This window comes from Indicator indicator, chromosome 16, assembly GCF_027791375.1.
Source record: "Indicator indicator isolate 239-I01 chromosome 16, UM_Iind_1.1, whole genome shotgun sequence".
Lineage (NCBI taxonomy): Eukaryota > Metazoa > Chordata > Aves > Piciformes > Indicatoridae > Indicator > Indicator indicator.
In genome coordinates this window covers 23,106,196-23,121,936 of record NC_072025.1, presented here as the reverse complement: position 1 = coordinate 23,121,936, position 15,741 = coordinate 23,106,196, and the positions used below count along the sequence as shown (strand labels likewise).

Genomic DNA, 15,741 nt, shown 5'->3' with positions numbered 1-15,741 from the left:
CTCAGTAGTCTCACAAGTAACTGGCTCTGCAAAAATTTTCTTAATGTGGTATGTGTGTTATAGTGTGCTACCTGGGCAGGCATCAGCCATCCTCATGCTCCCATCTCCTCATGCTCATAGTCTTCCTACTTCCACCACCTTTTATTTTCTTCCTGGCTTCACTGAAAAACACAGGTGTGGAGCAGTGGTGGTAACAGCTGTGCTGTTGTGGTATCATAGAGTCAAAGCATTGTTTTGTTTGGAAAAGACCTCTAAGATCAACTATTGGCCTAATACCACCATGCCTGTTAAACCATGTCCTGAAGTGCCATGTCCACATGTTTTTTGAACACCTCCAAGGATGGTGACTCCACCACACCTCCCTGGACAGCCTGTTCTGATGCCTGACTATGCTTTCAGTAAAGAATTTTCTCCTAATATCCAATATAAACCTCCCCTAGCACAATTTAAGGTCATTGAGCAGGGAAAGGGCTGCAGGGTTAAATAGTTACTGTTTTCTAATTCAAAAAGACACAAGCTTTTGGGCAACTTCAGTAGTACCCTTTCACTCAGAGCTGCTGATTCGGTTTGGTGTATCCCTGCTATCTTGAATGCTAGCCGCTTATGTTAGTGGTAATAGCACTGTCAGGTACTGTAAGCAGGTCTGCTGCTGATCCTTCAGAGCTGCCTGCTAATAGAGGGGAGATACTGTTCAGGCTGTTGGGGAGTATCAGGTGGAGTTTCCTCCACAGTTTTCTTAGCCTTAATTGTACAAGGAGAAACCAATTTCACACCCAGATGCTTAAAGTTGCAAAGTTGGCAGTTAGGGCTTTTTTAAAAAAAAAGACCCCAAAACCCCCCAAAACAAACAAAAAACTCCCTGGAAATTAAAAATTAAGGAAAATCAGTCTAGGACCATTTTGATAAAATCCAGGAAATTCTCTGATGGCAGTTTTCCAAGTTCTCTTCAAGGTAGACACTACATTAAAGCTGGCAGAAAATTGCTTATAAGCAAAACTTGACATAGGATGCAAAGCTATGAGTAGGTGTTTTGGTTTGGGTTGTTGTTGTCTGGGTTTGTTTCTTTCTTAATTTGGGTTTGTGGGGTTTGTTTGTATGCTTATTTATTTTTTTAATTATTGCTTAATAGCACTGTCATGCTTTTGGTCCTGTGTCATCATTGCTCAATAGCATCATAAAACATACAGCAAAGCCTATGGGAAGAGGAGAGGGTTGAGATTTTTAGGGTGCTCAGTCCTGCATTAAAACAACACTGTACTTGTAAACTGAAAGATAAATTGCAGTGCAGAACTCTTGCGGGGCTCTTGTATTTTCGTCAGCATTGTCTCTCTCAACAGGCTGGGCTCTGCTCCTCCCATGTTCATTTTGGGATGTTACCTTCTGTGTTGGTTATGTGCTTTTGCTCAGATTGTTCAGTTTAAATGCCTTGTGGTGCTTTGCCTGGATCTCTCTGGAGTGTGGTACTGAAATTTTGGGTTGTGCTGTTATTACTGTGTTTTAGCTAAGTTAGAAAGTGGAAAACAGTTACTTAATGTAAACCAGATTTCCTATCTGTGTTTGTTTACAGAGCCTCTGGCACACAACTTGCGTGACCAAAAGGCCATACAATGCTGTAATCAAAATGTTGTTACATAAATGCAATGCTGCCACTTCTTTTGATGTAACAGTGGTGAGCTTGTCTGCTGATGGTTCTGCTCTTTGTTCCTGTCTTCCAAGCCCAAATGCTTTCACATAAAATTAATGTCTCCATAAATTGAAACCCCAGTTTTTACCCCCTCTCTTTTATATTTTGTTCTCTGAATCCATAATGTGGGGATAAGACACAATTCTGTAACACTTTTCAGGAGAAAATAGTAGCTCTGTGATTGCACGGTATTTGATATCTACCATCTGTACTTCATTAAACCTCATTTTGCATACATAAGCAACATTGGGATGCTACATTGGGGTCAACCTAACCATGTGTGCTACAGTACAGAATGCTTTGTTGTACAAGTACAATTAAATTGTTTAAAGGAAGCTTTTTTTCCTTGCCAGTGTAAGAGCAATTTGAAGTACAAATAGGAAAGACAAGAAATGCTTAGAAAGACAACAAGATCTCAAAAAACCCACAAAACCCCATAACATAATATTGGGGCTATGAAAAAGGTTCCAGTACTTGCCTGCTTCCATTATTCTTATGTTGATTTTGCTTTCAGCATTTTTTCTTATTGTTTAATTGGGTCATGGTATAAATCTGATCTGAGAAAAAGATATCTTCAGGCAACTAAAACTGAGAAAAGCAGAATTCAGTTTGTCATTCTTACAGGAGTTGGCTCTTTTGCAGAGGTACTCCAGAGCTCAGGCACTGAGAGCTTAGAGTTCTCTGGATAAGGGCTTTTTCTCATCCTGAGTGCCATTTTCTTCGGTCCCACCTGCTCACGCTGCCTGCCTTTCTGTGTTGCAGTGTGCCCCAGCTCATGTGGCAAGCGAGCCTGTACAGATCAAAAGGAGTGCTGCCATCCCGAGTGCCTGGGGAGCTGCACGGCACCTGACAACAACACCGCCTGCGTGGCCTGCCGCAACTACTACTATGAGGGGGTCTGCTTGCCCACCTGTCCCCCCAACACCTACAAGTTTGAAGGTTGGCGCTGTGTGACTAAAGAGTTCTGCTCCAAAGTCCCTGCTACCGAAACCAGTGAATACGAGAGGTTTGTGATTCACAACGATGAGTGCATGGCAGAATGCCCTTCTGGGTTTATACGCAACGGGAGCCAAAGGTAATGCAGCTTCTGCAAAGGCCAACAGAGTTGGCACGTTTTGTCACCCCCTATTTGTTTGTGCTGCAAATGACGTTAGGTAGAAATGAGAACCTAGGATAGGGAGATGTGTGACTTCCTAGTAAAGGTTTTCTTAGATGAATTCACCATTGGAAAGTCTGCATGTATGTGGACCTGTGCATTGTCAGTTGGCACTGTTTTTTCTGAAGGACTTTAGGTTTGCACAATGCAGAACCAGGTCTTCAAGTAAGAAAATGAAAGCGAAAGCCCAGGAACACAAGGTTGGAGGTTGGCTGATGACCATATCACATATCACTCCTGTCAGGTGGGAGTTACCATGCTCTGCATATTGTTTCCCTTATGTGTGCTTGCATTTTAGGCAGATGTATTATTGAATGTATTTAATTTTATTTCCCTGTTTTCACTGTTTCCAGAAGATAACAATGGTATTTTATAAGGGAGAAATCATGTAGATGGTAATAAAAATAATGCAGCAGCTGACAGTATTATACAGAATAATTTCTTGCAAGAATGTCACTTACCTGCTTCTCTTTGATTCTAGTGGTTGGAGTGGTGCATGTTCATGATGATCTTATTTTGCCAGTGGTTTAAGTAAGCAGCTTTAGTTGCTTCTGGACCCTTGGAAGTCATGGACTTCAAGTGGAGGATAGTCATTGTTCCAGCACTTGTAGTGCTTCAGTACTGTGCTAAAAAGTTGCCTTTGTAGGCTCTTCTAAGATGCTGAGTCTTTTAGGAAGGTGGTTATGATGATACCTGCCCCAGTTGTGGTTTGTGCATGCCTGCGTGTTATCCAGCTGTTGGAGCAAATACTAAGGCCATCACCAGTTGATATTCAGATGTAAGCAATGTAATGCTTCCTTTGCTTGAGTACAGCTGAGCAATGTTTCTTTTGTTACCTACTTGAGCATGTAGTGCCAGCTGTTTGAACTGCTTACAGTGCAGTGCATGGCCCTCCTATCTTATCTCAGTGTCCTGCTCTGCTGCTGAGTTTGAAAGCAGCTCTAACTCAAGGCTAGTGAATGCTTTCTTCCCCAGAGGTGGTGTTAACAAATAGTTGCAAATGGAAAGCATTTCCAGCATTCTTGTACATTGAGCTGAATGTCTCTTTCTTGTGTCTGCAGCTTTTAGTAGTTTCTGGCATATTATAGGGTAGGATTTTGAAATGGATATTTACCCCTAAGAAATGGAAGCTTCTTTCTTCTATTGTTTATGCATGAAAAACCATTTTTATCAATTTATGTGTTTCTTCAAGCCTCAGAAGAAAGTAGGTTCAGTTTCTTTTAAAAAGAATAAATAGTAAGTCCGTGTTCATCAGTGCTGTCATCAGAAGCCTTTGTCTTTGGAGCTGGGTTTGTTATTTCTCATTTTTCCACTTTAAAGCTATAAGGTAGTGTAAGCAAGAGTGAAATATGAAGGAAGGTGTTAGAACAAATTGGAAAAAAAATTACTGTGAATGAGTGAAGACATTTTTCAGGAGGACTGATCAGTCTTGTGTGCACATGAGATGTTCAATTTTGAGATGAATGTGCAGACAATATAACATGAAGCCTTTAAAAAAAGCTGTTGTAGACAAAGGCTGCGTGGCCTGAGTTCTTGTTCCTTGAGTTTGGCCACTAAAAGCTGCTTATGAATGCTTCTGACTGTAAGAAGCAGGAGTCATAAGCCTCTGCTTCAGTGTTTCCTCCCAGCTACTGGCAATCCCAGTTCTTCCAAGTTCAGAGCTATGTATGTGTTGGTGTTGTATAGTCACTGCCGGACCTGTTCTCCTTCCATCTGTACAATCCATTTTGAGCCTGGTTCCCTCCTGTTTCTCCCAATTCTTGTTACAAATCAGTTTTGCCTTGTATCAAGATTCATCCCTCTATTTGTTTAAACTTGCTGCTTCTATAACCTTGAGGGAATAGTGAGTAATTCACTGCTCGCTTTCTCCACACCACTTACCATTGCATGCTCCCATACTCATCCGTTCCAAGTTAACAGAGCTAGGAGCATGGAATTCCCTAGTGCTGAGCTTCAAACGTAGGTTTAAGGACATGAAGACAGACAACTTTATAAGAAAGAACTTGAACAGTATTTTTCCATCTCTAGTTCCTGGATGGCCTATTTTTTGAGGTTGGGCCTGGATTAGCATAAAACTTCACAGCACTGTGAGGCTGCCTGCATACATGAGAAGGGTGATCTTTCTGGATAGAATTGTTAGAGGAAGTGCACAAATGCAGGGCACTGGGCTTTACCTGGAGTGCCTTTGACTTTCTAAGGACTTCAGAGCCTTCCAGAAGCTTGCAGACAGCAGGTTTGGGGCCATTCCTTCATTCCTGTGTTGCTGTCAGCAGAAGATACGATGCTTCAGCCATGTCCTAAGTTAATTGCAGCCCTCTCCAGAATTATGGTAGCTTTGATTTGAGCCTTAGAGGGGAATGCTTTTACTCAAAGCAGTCTGTAGGCTCAGAATTGCATATTGTTGCTTATTTTCAGTCTCTCTTTTTTTCCTGACAGCATGTTCTGCAGTCCTTGTGAAGGGCCTTGCCCCAAAATTTGTGAGGATGAGAAAACGAAGACCATTGACTCCGTCACATCAGCACAAATGCTGCAGGGATGCACAATTCTCAAGGGAAATCTGCTGATTAACATCCGCCGTGGAAGTAAGTAATTGCCCTCTCTTTATGGACCCCTGATAAGGCTGGGTTTAATATTTTTCATTTGTCTGTCAGCATAATGATAAGAACATTAAAAACTGAGCAAACTGTTTGCTTTCCAGTCCATAGCAGTGCTCCTGTTTGATTTGGCCCTCTGTAGCACCATTCTCCACTGTGCAGATGGAATAGGTGTTGTAAGGCAGTGAAAGCTGGTATTTTTTTAGCTTTTTTGGCAGGCCAGGGAACCAGGATTAGCAGGGAGATGAGCAGTAGTCCCAAAGGAATTATAAAGGCCCAAGAAGGTGGAAAAGTTGAAAATCCTTTCGCCTGGCTAGGTAAATAACTTGTCTGCAATAAAGTATGGCACTGTAAGACTGCCTGTCCTCGCTTTTTAAGTCAAGGTGTGGTGTTTTGCGGAAACATGGGATCCAAAGTGCTGAGAGCTCATAAAGCCTAGTACTGTGCCTCTGGACGGTCAGCATTAGTGAGCAGGCCACCTTTGTCACATGTCTTGAACAAGCACTGGATTAAATTTGTCAGAGCAGTGATTCATCAGCTTGGGAGATGTTGACAGTTGATGAGCTCTTAAAGGCAGAGTAAAAATCACTGTTAGGTTTTTACTGGAAAATCATCTCCCTTTGGAAGGTCCCTTTTGGTTTCATGAATAAGATTGAAACATTTAGATACATTTGGTTGCTTTCCTCCTGCTGACTGAAAACTTCAGGGTTTAGGAACAGCAGCATGTGAATTATTTCACTCGTGGTCTCACTGCTGTAGGTGAAGTCTTCTTTGTAGCAGATGTTACAGCTACATTGGGCAAATGTAGGGGAGGGTTATTTTGTAAGTATTACCATAGAGTGCTGAGAAGCATCTACTCCCTCCCAGTTTATTTGCTATGGGAGCCAACCATTGCTATTTGGTAATTGGGCTTCCCAGTCATCCATTAGAACTTTGTTTATGGCAGCAAATACATACTGTAGCAGCTCCTCCCATCCTGAGTGCTTAAAAACTACTCACCACTGCAGTGTAACTTTGGAGGATACTGACCATCGCAATGGGCATGTGTCAGGGATTGCTGGAGATAAGGACTGCAAGACTGAGCCTTGTGAAGGATGGGAAGTAGCAGACCTGGGCAGGAACAGTACAGAAGAGCAGAGCTTGCTCTGTGGTCATCTAAATCATTTACTCTGTGGGACAAGCTGCATGCCATGAGGACATCTGTATGGTTTTATCTTTGTTGATTGATCAAGAGTTCTCAGTTTTGTAGCCAAAGCCTTTCAGGTTATTGAAAGCATTTATTTATGCCCCAGAGAAGACCAATAGCATAACTCCACCTTTTCGTACCTTGACCTCTACATCTTCAGTCTCATTCTGTTTTCCAATGGAAATTCCTGCATGAGCTTTGCCTTCTAGCTGAAGAGCAGTTCCAATCTCATGGATGTGTACATTTACACAAGGGTCTTTTCATCCCTGCCAGAATGTCTCAATAGTTGGTACTGGCTTCAGAGTGCAGTATCCATGGAAAAAGCAGGTATACCAGTATGGAAAAGCAAGACTGATTTTCCACCGTTGCTCTGTGGCTTTATTTTGCCCTTCAACCATCCATCCACACAGGCAACTGTTACTGGGGGAGCAATGCCAGTGTATCTCATTTTCAGAACTTACAAGCATTCCTGAATTAAGCAGAACAGCAGTTAAAGCTCTGAACTCTGCAATAATAAAATCATATTTTTCTGCTCATAGGTAACATTGCCTCAGAACTGGAGAATTTTATGGGTCTGATTGAGACAGTCACAGGCTACGTGAAGATCCGTCACTCCCATGCTTTGGTCTCCCTGTCTTTCTTGAAGAGCCTGAGGTATATTCTGGGAGAGGAACAGGTGGATGGGTAAGTGTTCAGATACTTGTAGATGCAATTTCACTTTAATAGATAGCTGCAGAGAATGAGTCTCCTAACATTCACACACCATTTCCAGAATCTTCTCTTCCACCGATAGGCAAGGGTTTTGTCCTGAACACCATCACACAGGCATTGCTTGGTTGGATTACTGTCCAAATCAGCTTATCAGAGTCTATTAGAAGTATTTTAATGGTAACTTTGCTGTTCTTTTTCACTTCAAAGAATCTCTTTAGAAAAACCTACATTGATGAAGCATCTTTTATACTTTTTGCTCTGTTTTATAAAAGAGCATCTTGAGAAGCAATTGGATTTTCTCACAGTTCTTACTGTTGGCTCTTAGCAGAGTTTTATGGACAATGGCCAACCCCCCCATGGCAGGGGAGTTAGAACTAGATGATCCTTGTGGTCCCTTCCAACCCTGACTGATTCTATGATTCTATAATGTTAGCTGAAAAGGAAGCTGAACTTAGTAGCCAAGAAGTGCAACTGGAAGTCACCCAACCATTATGAATTAGACTGCAAGTTGCAATTCTGTGCAACTCCCCAAAATGCTAACATTCAATGAATTACATATTGAGCTGGTAAAAGACAGATCAGGAGAAGTGAAGCTGATCCCTTGAAATGTTTGCTGTGTGTTCTGTTGCTTCTGTAATTATATAATGTGTGATACTTTTTGCTGTATATGATTTCTTTTTCCTGGTGATGGTAAAAGATAGTCAAAAGTTTTCATCTCTGCAGAACCTGGAGTGCTGGGATCATAGAATCATAGAATGCTTTGGTTTGGAAAGGACCTCCAAAGGTCATCTAGTCCAACCCCCAATGTACAAACTGCTTTGCTCTTTCATACTCTGAATCAAGTAGCCATCCCAATTATAACCAGCGTTCTCTGGGAGAAATAATACTCCCCCAGTAATAATAGAAGTATTAGATGAAGAATTTAGGGGAGTCATATAAGAAAAGGTGAGAGAGGTTGCTCCTATCCGATTTATCTTCCCTGACAGGATAAAGTTACAGTATGAGGGATCCTTCACAGCCTCCCTCTTTCTCTCAGGCTAGTTTTGGTCAGCCTTAAATTCTTAAAATTCCACCATCTGACAGAATGAGTTAAAGGGCAGCTCTTCATACTGCACTTGAAGAGGTTGCTGTCTTTTTCAGTAAGAACATGGGCTCTGCAGAAAAGCTTGTTTCTAATTGCAAATCCTAGAGGCTTGTCACTTTGCTGAGCACAAGGCTCATTCAACCCACTTACGATGTGGTGTGCTCTCACAGATACTCCAACTATTGATTTGTCTTTTTTCTTCTCCCTTGCTGTCTTGAAATTTGAGTTTAACTTTGTGTTTCAAGTAGTAATTATGTTTATATAATCGTATGTCAGCAAGAAGAGCTGATACAAAGGGAGATGGCAGGGTTTTAAATCTGATTCTCAAATAGAGAAATAAATAGGTGCAGCTTTGAAGAGGAAAACAGGACTGAGTAGGGGAGGTAAAATAGATCTATATTGAAGAGTTGCTTGTGCTAAAATTCATCCATGCTAGGAAGTTACTGCAGTTACATACCTTGGGTCAGGGGTAGTCTCTTCCTTTGGAAAACACTTAGCATAGTTCAGGCTACAGTCTAAATAACAGTTCCAAAAATCCTTAGATGGAAGTAGGCACCTGACAAGGAAGGACTGAACTTGAACCATTACCTTGGCAGAGTTGTGAACAATGGGTGGGGGGGTAGGGAGGGGTGGTGAGCGGTACTGGGTACTGGAACAATAGTTCTTTATGCGACCTTCTGCCTTGGGACTAACTTGAGATGCATTATAATAGTGTGTATAATAATACACAACTGACCCCACCACTACCATCCCTTTTCTTATTGAACTGGAGTAACAAAACAGTACTTCAGCATTTCTTCCTTGCTTGCCTTGGTTGTCACAGAAAATGGAAAGTTTAGAGGGAATTTACTTTGCAGAATATTGATTGTCTCTTTACAACACCAAGTGAATGTGCTTCAATGGCAAGAAAAAAAATTCCCTTTGCAGGAAAAGGTTTTTAATGTATGCAGTCAATAATTAAGTGGCTGTGGGTGTTCTGCAATTGGGGACACACATCATGTTGTGAGAATTCTCTCCTGTGGGTGTACATGGGTCATGCAGGTCGCCTTGAGGCTTTTTCTGAGAAGCCTGGGACCAGATATGCCTCCTACTCCTGTTCAGAGGTTCAGCCTGTCCTTTGGGCCATTATCTCCATTCTTTCTCTTAGTTACTGTCTCCAGGGTTTGATTGTCAGTGCTTTGTTTTTCTGCAGCAAATCTTTTGTGCTTTCTATGCTATCTTGCTTGGCATCCTGATTTTTTCCATAGCTGTTAGAGCCAAAGTCTGATATAATCTTTATTTATAACTTTATTTATAACCTAAGCCTAAGTGTACTCTGGTTGCCCCCTGCTCCACCTTTCAATCCATGCAGCACTGCCCCTCTCCTGTGTCTGAGACTGTATGTAGTCCTCCAAATGTGGTTTTCGTGGTGTTTTGAACAGTACTAGAATAACTTCCACTAATTTATACTTTCAGTGTATATAGGAACTCTCAGGACCTATTTGCCTTGCCTCAGGTGGCTGCTAAAACCTGTGCAGATGGCTTTAATATACAAAGCACAGTAACACCAGTTAGGCCCAGTTGCTGCGCAGTGGTGTAAAGCACCAGTGTGCTCATTTATGACACTCTTAGTCACATTCCTTTAGTACAAGAATTACCTCTAGTGTCTAAAGCATAATTGCCACAGTTGTGAGCAGGAGGCAGACTATGCTGTTGTTAAATGTTTAAGGTGTGTTCACACCTCTGTTCTGTCTCTAGCTTCTTAGGTCTTTCTGAAAAACTTAGTTACCATCTCTTAATCACGCAGCTAATTATGGTGAAGTGTCATCTTTTTAGCAGTGCACAAGGAGCTGCAGGGATTTTAGTCAACTGTAATAGTAATAGGTGTCTCAAAGAAACAGAGATTTTGATGGTGTCTGTCAAATCCCTTCTGTAAGTTGAAGTGTGGATCCTGTGCTGTGAAGTTGGTGCAGCTGTTTAACTGTCAGGTTCTGGTATAGAGGCACAACTGTACTTGGCACCCTGTGGAAACCAGGCCCAGAGGTAAACTAAGACACAGAGGCAAGGAGACCTCACTGTGCAGCTTGAAGTTGTTTTATAATCATAAGCAAGACAGCTGCACTCACAATTCTGTTTTATTGTCAGCATAAAAGCACTCTGCTTTTCCTCCCATAGGGTGTGTGAGGTTATTGCTTCCCGTTTGCCACAAAATGGAAAATCCAGCGTAGAGACTGGCTGTCCAGAGGATATGAATTTAGATTCCTCCTAGCAGCTTCTATACAATTATGAAAACACATGTTGGAGTGGGCTTTGCATGGTGATGTCAACCTTGGAGTCCTGTGTAACAGTCGTTTCCCTGCTTTCTGACCAAAGTGAGCTTTCAGGGACAACATGCTCCATGGGGGAGAAGAAAGTCCTTTACACTGCTGAGCACCAATTTAAAGTAATAAGAGGAAACAGTTTCTAACATTTTCTTATATGAAAGTATTTTTAGTTGGAATTGGCTATAAATTAAAACTAATATTTTTCCTTCTAGGAATTACTCCTTCTACGTGCTTGACAACCACAATCTTCAGCAGCTTTGGGACTGGAATCATCATAACTTGACGATCAAGGAGGGGAAAATGTACTTTGCATTTAATCCTAAACTGTGTGTTTCTGAGATTTACCGTATGGAAGAAGTTTCAGGAACCAAGGGGCGCCAGAGCAAAGGAGATATAAATCCAAGGAACAATGGGGAGAGAGCCTCTTGTAAGTAAACAAACAAAAAAATCTTGAGGCAAATAGCATAAGAGGGTGTCATGAAAAGTCCCCAACATACTGCCATGTTTGTGACCATTACAGTATTTAGAGGTTAGAAATTGCAATAGGCTTTCAGCAGTTCTCCTTGTTCAGTTTTTAACAGGAAGCTGTGAAAACATTTTCACTTGCCTTGAAAATTATGTGGTTATATGGTCACTATCTCATCTGCAAAAACTATTTGGTGAAGATGACTGCTTTCCAAGTAGCCTTTTTTGTTGTGACAGTAGCAGCAATAACAGAAACATACCTGGGACACGAGAAATAAAATCTAGTGGTTTGGTGTATCCACCAAGGAGCAGTTTCTGTATTATTTCCTTCACAAGTGTACATGCATCATTACAAGTATTTTACTCTCTCGGATATCTACTCTGCCTTGATGCTAAGAAGATTCTGTAGAAACCACAACAAACTTTCTGATACGTTCAAGCTTCTTTTCAGCTCCTGCCAAATACTGTATCTTGTTGCTAGAAATGCTTGTTTTATATAAACTCAGTTTTCTGTGCTTTATTTCCAAATTATTCAGTGTTGAATTGACATCACTTTATAGTGTTCTACGGTATTCTTAAAGTTCAGTGTTGCTTCATTCAATTTTGGATTCTGCACTGGTCAGCGTTATTGGAAAGCCCTCTTCTGACTTCAGTGGTCTGCACATCAGATCTCCAGGTGTAGCCAACACACTAAAACCAGTATCTCATCTAGGAATTATGACAACAGAATGCTTACTAATTTGACCTTAAATTCTTAGAACTGACAAGGCATTTTCCCTTTGGTCTATTTTTCACGTTCTTGGAGCTGAGTAAATTAAAATGGATCTTGTGTCTAAGTCAAGTTCCCTTTTTCTGGATGGTGTTTACAAAACTAGAACACATACTCTGCTGAATGTCTCTTTAGGCGGCATGATGCATAAATGCAGAGGGCATAGATCCTTGTTGCAGGCATGCTCCATTCTTTGCACATTCAATAGAGCAAAGGCTTGCAGTCCTGGAGGAGTTACAGACACACAGCAGTGCTTACTACCACTGAGGCCAGTGCCAGCCACTGCCTGTGTTTTTAAAACCCCATTTGAGAAAGCTTTCTGACTGAGACGAAGAAAAGAATCAACAAAAGCTAAACTGCCTTTGGAAAGATGGCACCAATAGTGCCAGTGTACATGATAGTGAAAACCCCTTTATTTTCAGAGCCTTCTATGGAACATTAGAAACTAAGTCACAGTTTAGATTTAGAACACAATTTCTTCATCCAAGAATTAAGTTTTTTAAATGCTGTTTTATTTTGGATTGGAAAGCTCAGTGAGTTGGTAGTGGGAAGCCATTAATTTTAAAGCTGCCAACTTCCATCCAGCTCTGTTCAGAAGAGTAGCTGGAAACTGCTGCCATCAAATGGCTGTGCCATATATGAGCTGAGTTTTGGAGTTCTTGGTCCAGCCTCCCATGAACAGAAATGTAAACTCTGTTGTACTTTCTGTGTTATCCATTCCCCAGAAACACAAAAGTTGCTGAAAGTTGTCCTGGCAAGTGAGAATGCAGAGGCCAGTTACTGCTTTGCACATGCGTTGGGGCTGAGTGATGAGTTTAATCCTTCTAAATCAGTCCTGTGAATAAACAGAACTTCCACTCCTTGCTCAGGGAGAGTCTGAAGTAGTTTTCTAGAGCTTTATATGATGTATTAAAAGAAAATCTGCTTCAGAAAATAATAATAAGTAGTTCCAGCATATTCTAAAACGATTCCCAAGGTCACTGCTTACTCTTAAGCACTCAGATGTAGTAGAATGAAATACGAAGCTCTACAGAGACAAAAGGCTGTTGGCATGCTGTGGTATCACAAGCCCTGTGGGAAAGACCAATTAGCTAAAACTGATACCCGAGGAACAGCAGAACTAATGGGTGATGTGATGCTAACTGTCATGTCCTGTCCTTTTGTATTGCAGGTGAAAGCCACATTCTGCGTTTTGTTTCCAACACTACGCTCAAGAATCGGATTAAACTAACATGGGAACGGTATCGCCCTCCAGATTACAGAGATCTCATTAGCTTCACTGTTTACTACAAAGAAGCGTAAGTAGATGTCGTCAGAGACTAATTAGGGCAGTCCAAGAGGGAGACAGTTCTGTTCTGACTAGTGGATATCTCATCCAGTTTACTTCACCCTAAAGTCTCATGTCTGTTCAAATTATTTTCTTGGTGGAGCACAATTGCCTGTTAAAAAGAGAATTCTTTTGACTGGATTCTGAATCCTTCAGGAAGTTTCAGATGTGAAATAAAAATGAGATGGGTGGCTTGGCTCTAATTTGGAGCTATTTGTAAGTTATGTTGTGTTTACTGAGGTCTTTCCCTTCTCTAGTCATAGCAGTGACTGCATAGTATCACAGATCAGGAGTTTTTCCTGTGGCTCAGGGTTTGCGGTTATTTGGGTTGATCTACCTCTCACAGTTTTCTGCATTAGTACCTCTTGATAATGAAGGAGTGGGGCAGTTACTGGAGAGATCCTAGTTTCTTGGGAGGTATCTGTGCCTTTGCACATCCTTGTAGTGTCTCAGATTGAAAAGAGTAAAAAAATACAAACGAGTGCACTGATAACTCCCTAAGCAGTCTGGGGATGTGAAAGGGAGGTTCAGAGTGCTGGTAATGACCTGTAGAGCAAGGCTCTGAGACAAGTGTTCATGTCTAACATAGCTTGAAGAAGACTATCGTCGTGACAGTGTACTGCGCTGCAAGAAACTCAGTGCTGTTGAGACTGTAGTAATTAATAACAAGAATAGTACTTTAGATGCAACAGAATTATTTGACTCTCCAAAAGCCTGTTGGACTGGTTATGACCAGCAGTGGAAGTTGGTTTCTTTATAGTAAAATATGCAGCCACTATCAATAACTGGTTTGAGTTGCTTCTGTTTCATAAATGTGTAGCTAAATTCTAAGTAAGTGTGAGGCATTGCACTGTCTGTTTTGCATTAAAAAAAGATAAATGCAGTGTTTTCTTGGAGAAGTTTGCCTTATTGCTGTTGACTGAAAGACCTGCAGCTAAAGCTAAACTTTTGTAGTGCTTGAAAATAAAAATAAATCTAATTCTGCTATGGAAAAAATATGTTTTATTTGTTTCATTGAGCAGCATTGAAGTGAGACAGTGTCATAAACAAATGACAGCTTGTAGAAGAAAATAATCACTTGGTACTATGTTTTTCTTTCAATATTTCAGACCATTCAAAAATGTGACAGAGTATGATGGGCAAGATGCTTGTGGCTCCAATAGCTGGAACATGGTGGATGTTGACTTGCCACCCAACAAAGAGAACAATCCTGGCATTCTCCTGCAGGGATTGAAACCTTGGACTCAATATGCCATTTATGTCAAGGCTGTTACTCTCACAATGATGGAAAACCATCACATTCATGGAGCAAAGAGTGAGATTGTGTACATACGAACCAATGCTTCAGGTGAGATGCTGGACACTTGGGCAAGAGATGATAATGTGTCAGGTTCGCTGATTACATGATTATGCAATTTCTGCTGTTAGCACAGAAACTGAAGTGATGTGCAGAAGATACGCATAAAGCTTAGAAAGTTTCAGTGATGATGAAAGCAGCTTTAAGATTTAAATTAAAACTCTTTGGCCACTCAGGCATTGTTTTAAATTGGAAATATAGAGGTTTTTTGGATTTCAGACTTTATTCCATTGGCAGACGTAAACTTAAGTGCAGCTTCCAGTTAGGTCTGGATGTGATTGCAGTTGAACCCTCAATAACTTGTTAGTGGGGCTTAAGTAGGAAATCTTGTCTTTGAAACAGGATGTTTTCTCTTTCGGTGTAGAAATGGATTGGGATCAACTTCAAAAGCTTACATCAGAAAACACTGTAGAATGCTCTGGATTTAAACACCTTTCTTCTCTTTTCCTTTTTTCTTCTCCAGTGCCATCCATTCCCTTGGATGTTATTTCAGCATCCAACTCCTCATCCCAACTGATCGTGAAATGGAATCCTCCCTCTCTTCCCAATGGCAACCTCTCGTACTACATGGTACGATGGCAGCAGCAACCTCAGGACAGTTACCTTTACAGACACAATTACTGCTCCAAAGGTAGGAAAACAGGATGTGGTTGTGCTGAACAGGGCTCAGACTCTTACCTGCCAGTGTGCTTCACTGATAAGAGTTAAAGCCTTCACAACTCTTTTGTGAGTAGCAACAAGCAGGAGGGAATAGGTAAGCATGAAGTGTTGCTACATTTCTAACATGCAGATAAAAGAAACAAACCTTCTCTACGTTTTTCTTTTAAGATAAAGTCCCAGTTCGAAGATATGCTGATGGGACCATTGATACAGAAGAAGCTACTGAACCCACCAAGCCAGAGGGCTGTGGAGGAGAAAAAGGACCTTGTTGTGCTTGTCCCAAGACAGAGGCAGAAAAGCAAGCTGAGAAGGAGGAAGCAGAATACCGGAAAGTCTTTGAGAACTTCCTCCACAACTCCATCTTTGTTCCCAGGTAATGGATTTTGCATACTTTCTCTTTGCAAGTGAGTGTAATAATTCCTTTCTTTAACATTTCCCAGATCTG

The 15,741-nt window shown here is 41.2% G+C and overlaps 1 protein-coding gene across 2 annotated transcripts in view; it reads left to right on the top strand.

Moving 5' to 3' along the window:
• IGF1R (insulin like growth factor 1 receptor) overlaps positions 1 to 15,741 on the top strand; it is a 188,681-nt gene that overhangs the window by 135,387 nt on the left and 37,553 nt on the right. For both annotated transcript variants that reach the window (XM_054388338.1, XM_054388337.1), the window contains exons 3-10: positions 2,447 to 2,759; positions 5,277 to 5,422; positions 7,160 to 7,304; positions 10,931 to 11,145; positions 13,124 to 13,250; positions 14,389 to 14,627; positions 15,100 to 15,267; positions 15,465 to 15,669. In XM_054388338.1, coding sequence (XP_054244313.1) covers positions 2,447 to 2,759; positions 5,277 to 5,422; positions 7,160 to 7,304; positions 10,931 to 11,145; positions 13,124 to 13,250; positions 14,389 to 14,627; positions 15,100 to 15,267; positions 15,465 to 15,669 — 1,558 coding nt within the window. The remainder of the gene's footprint in view (positions 1 to 2,446; positions 2,760 to 5,276; positions 5,423 to 7,159; positions 7,305 to 10,930; positions 11,146 to 13,123; positions 13,251 to 14,388; positions 14,628 to 15,099; positions 15,268 to 15,464; positions 15,670 to 15,741) is intronic.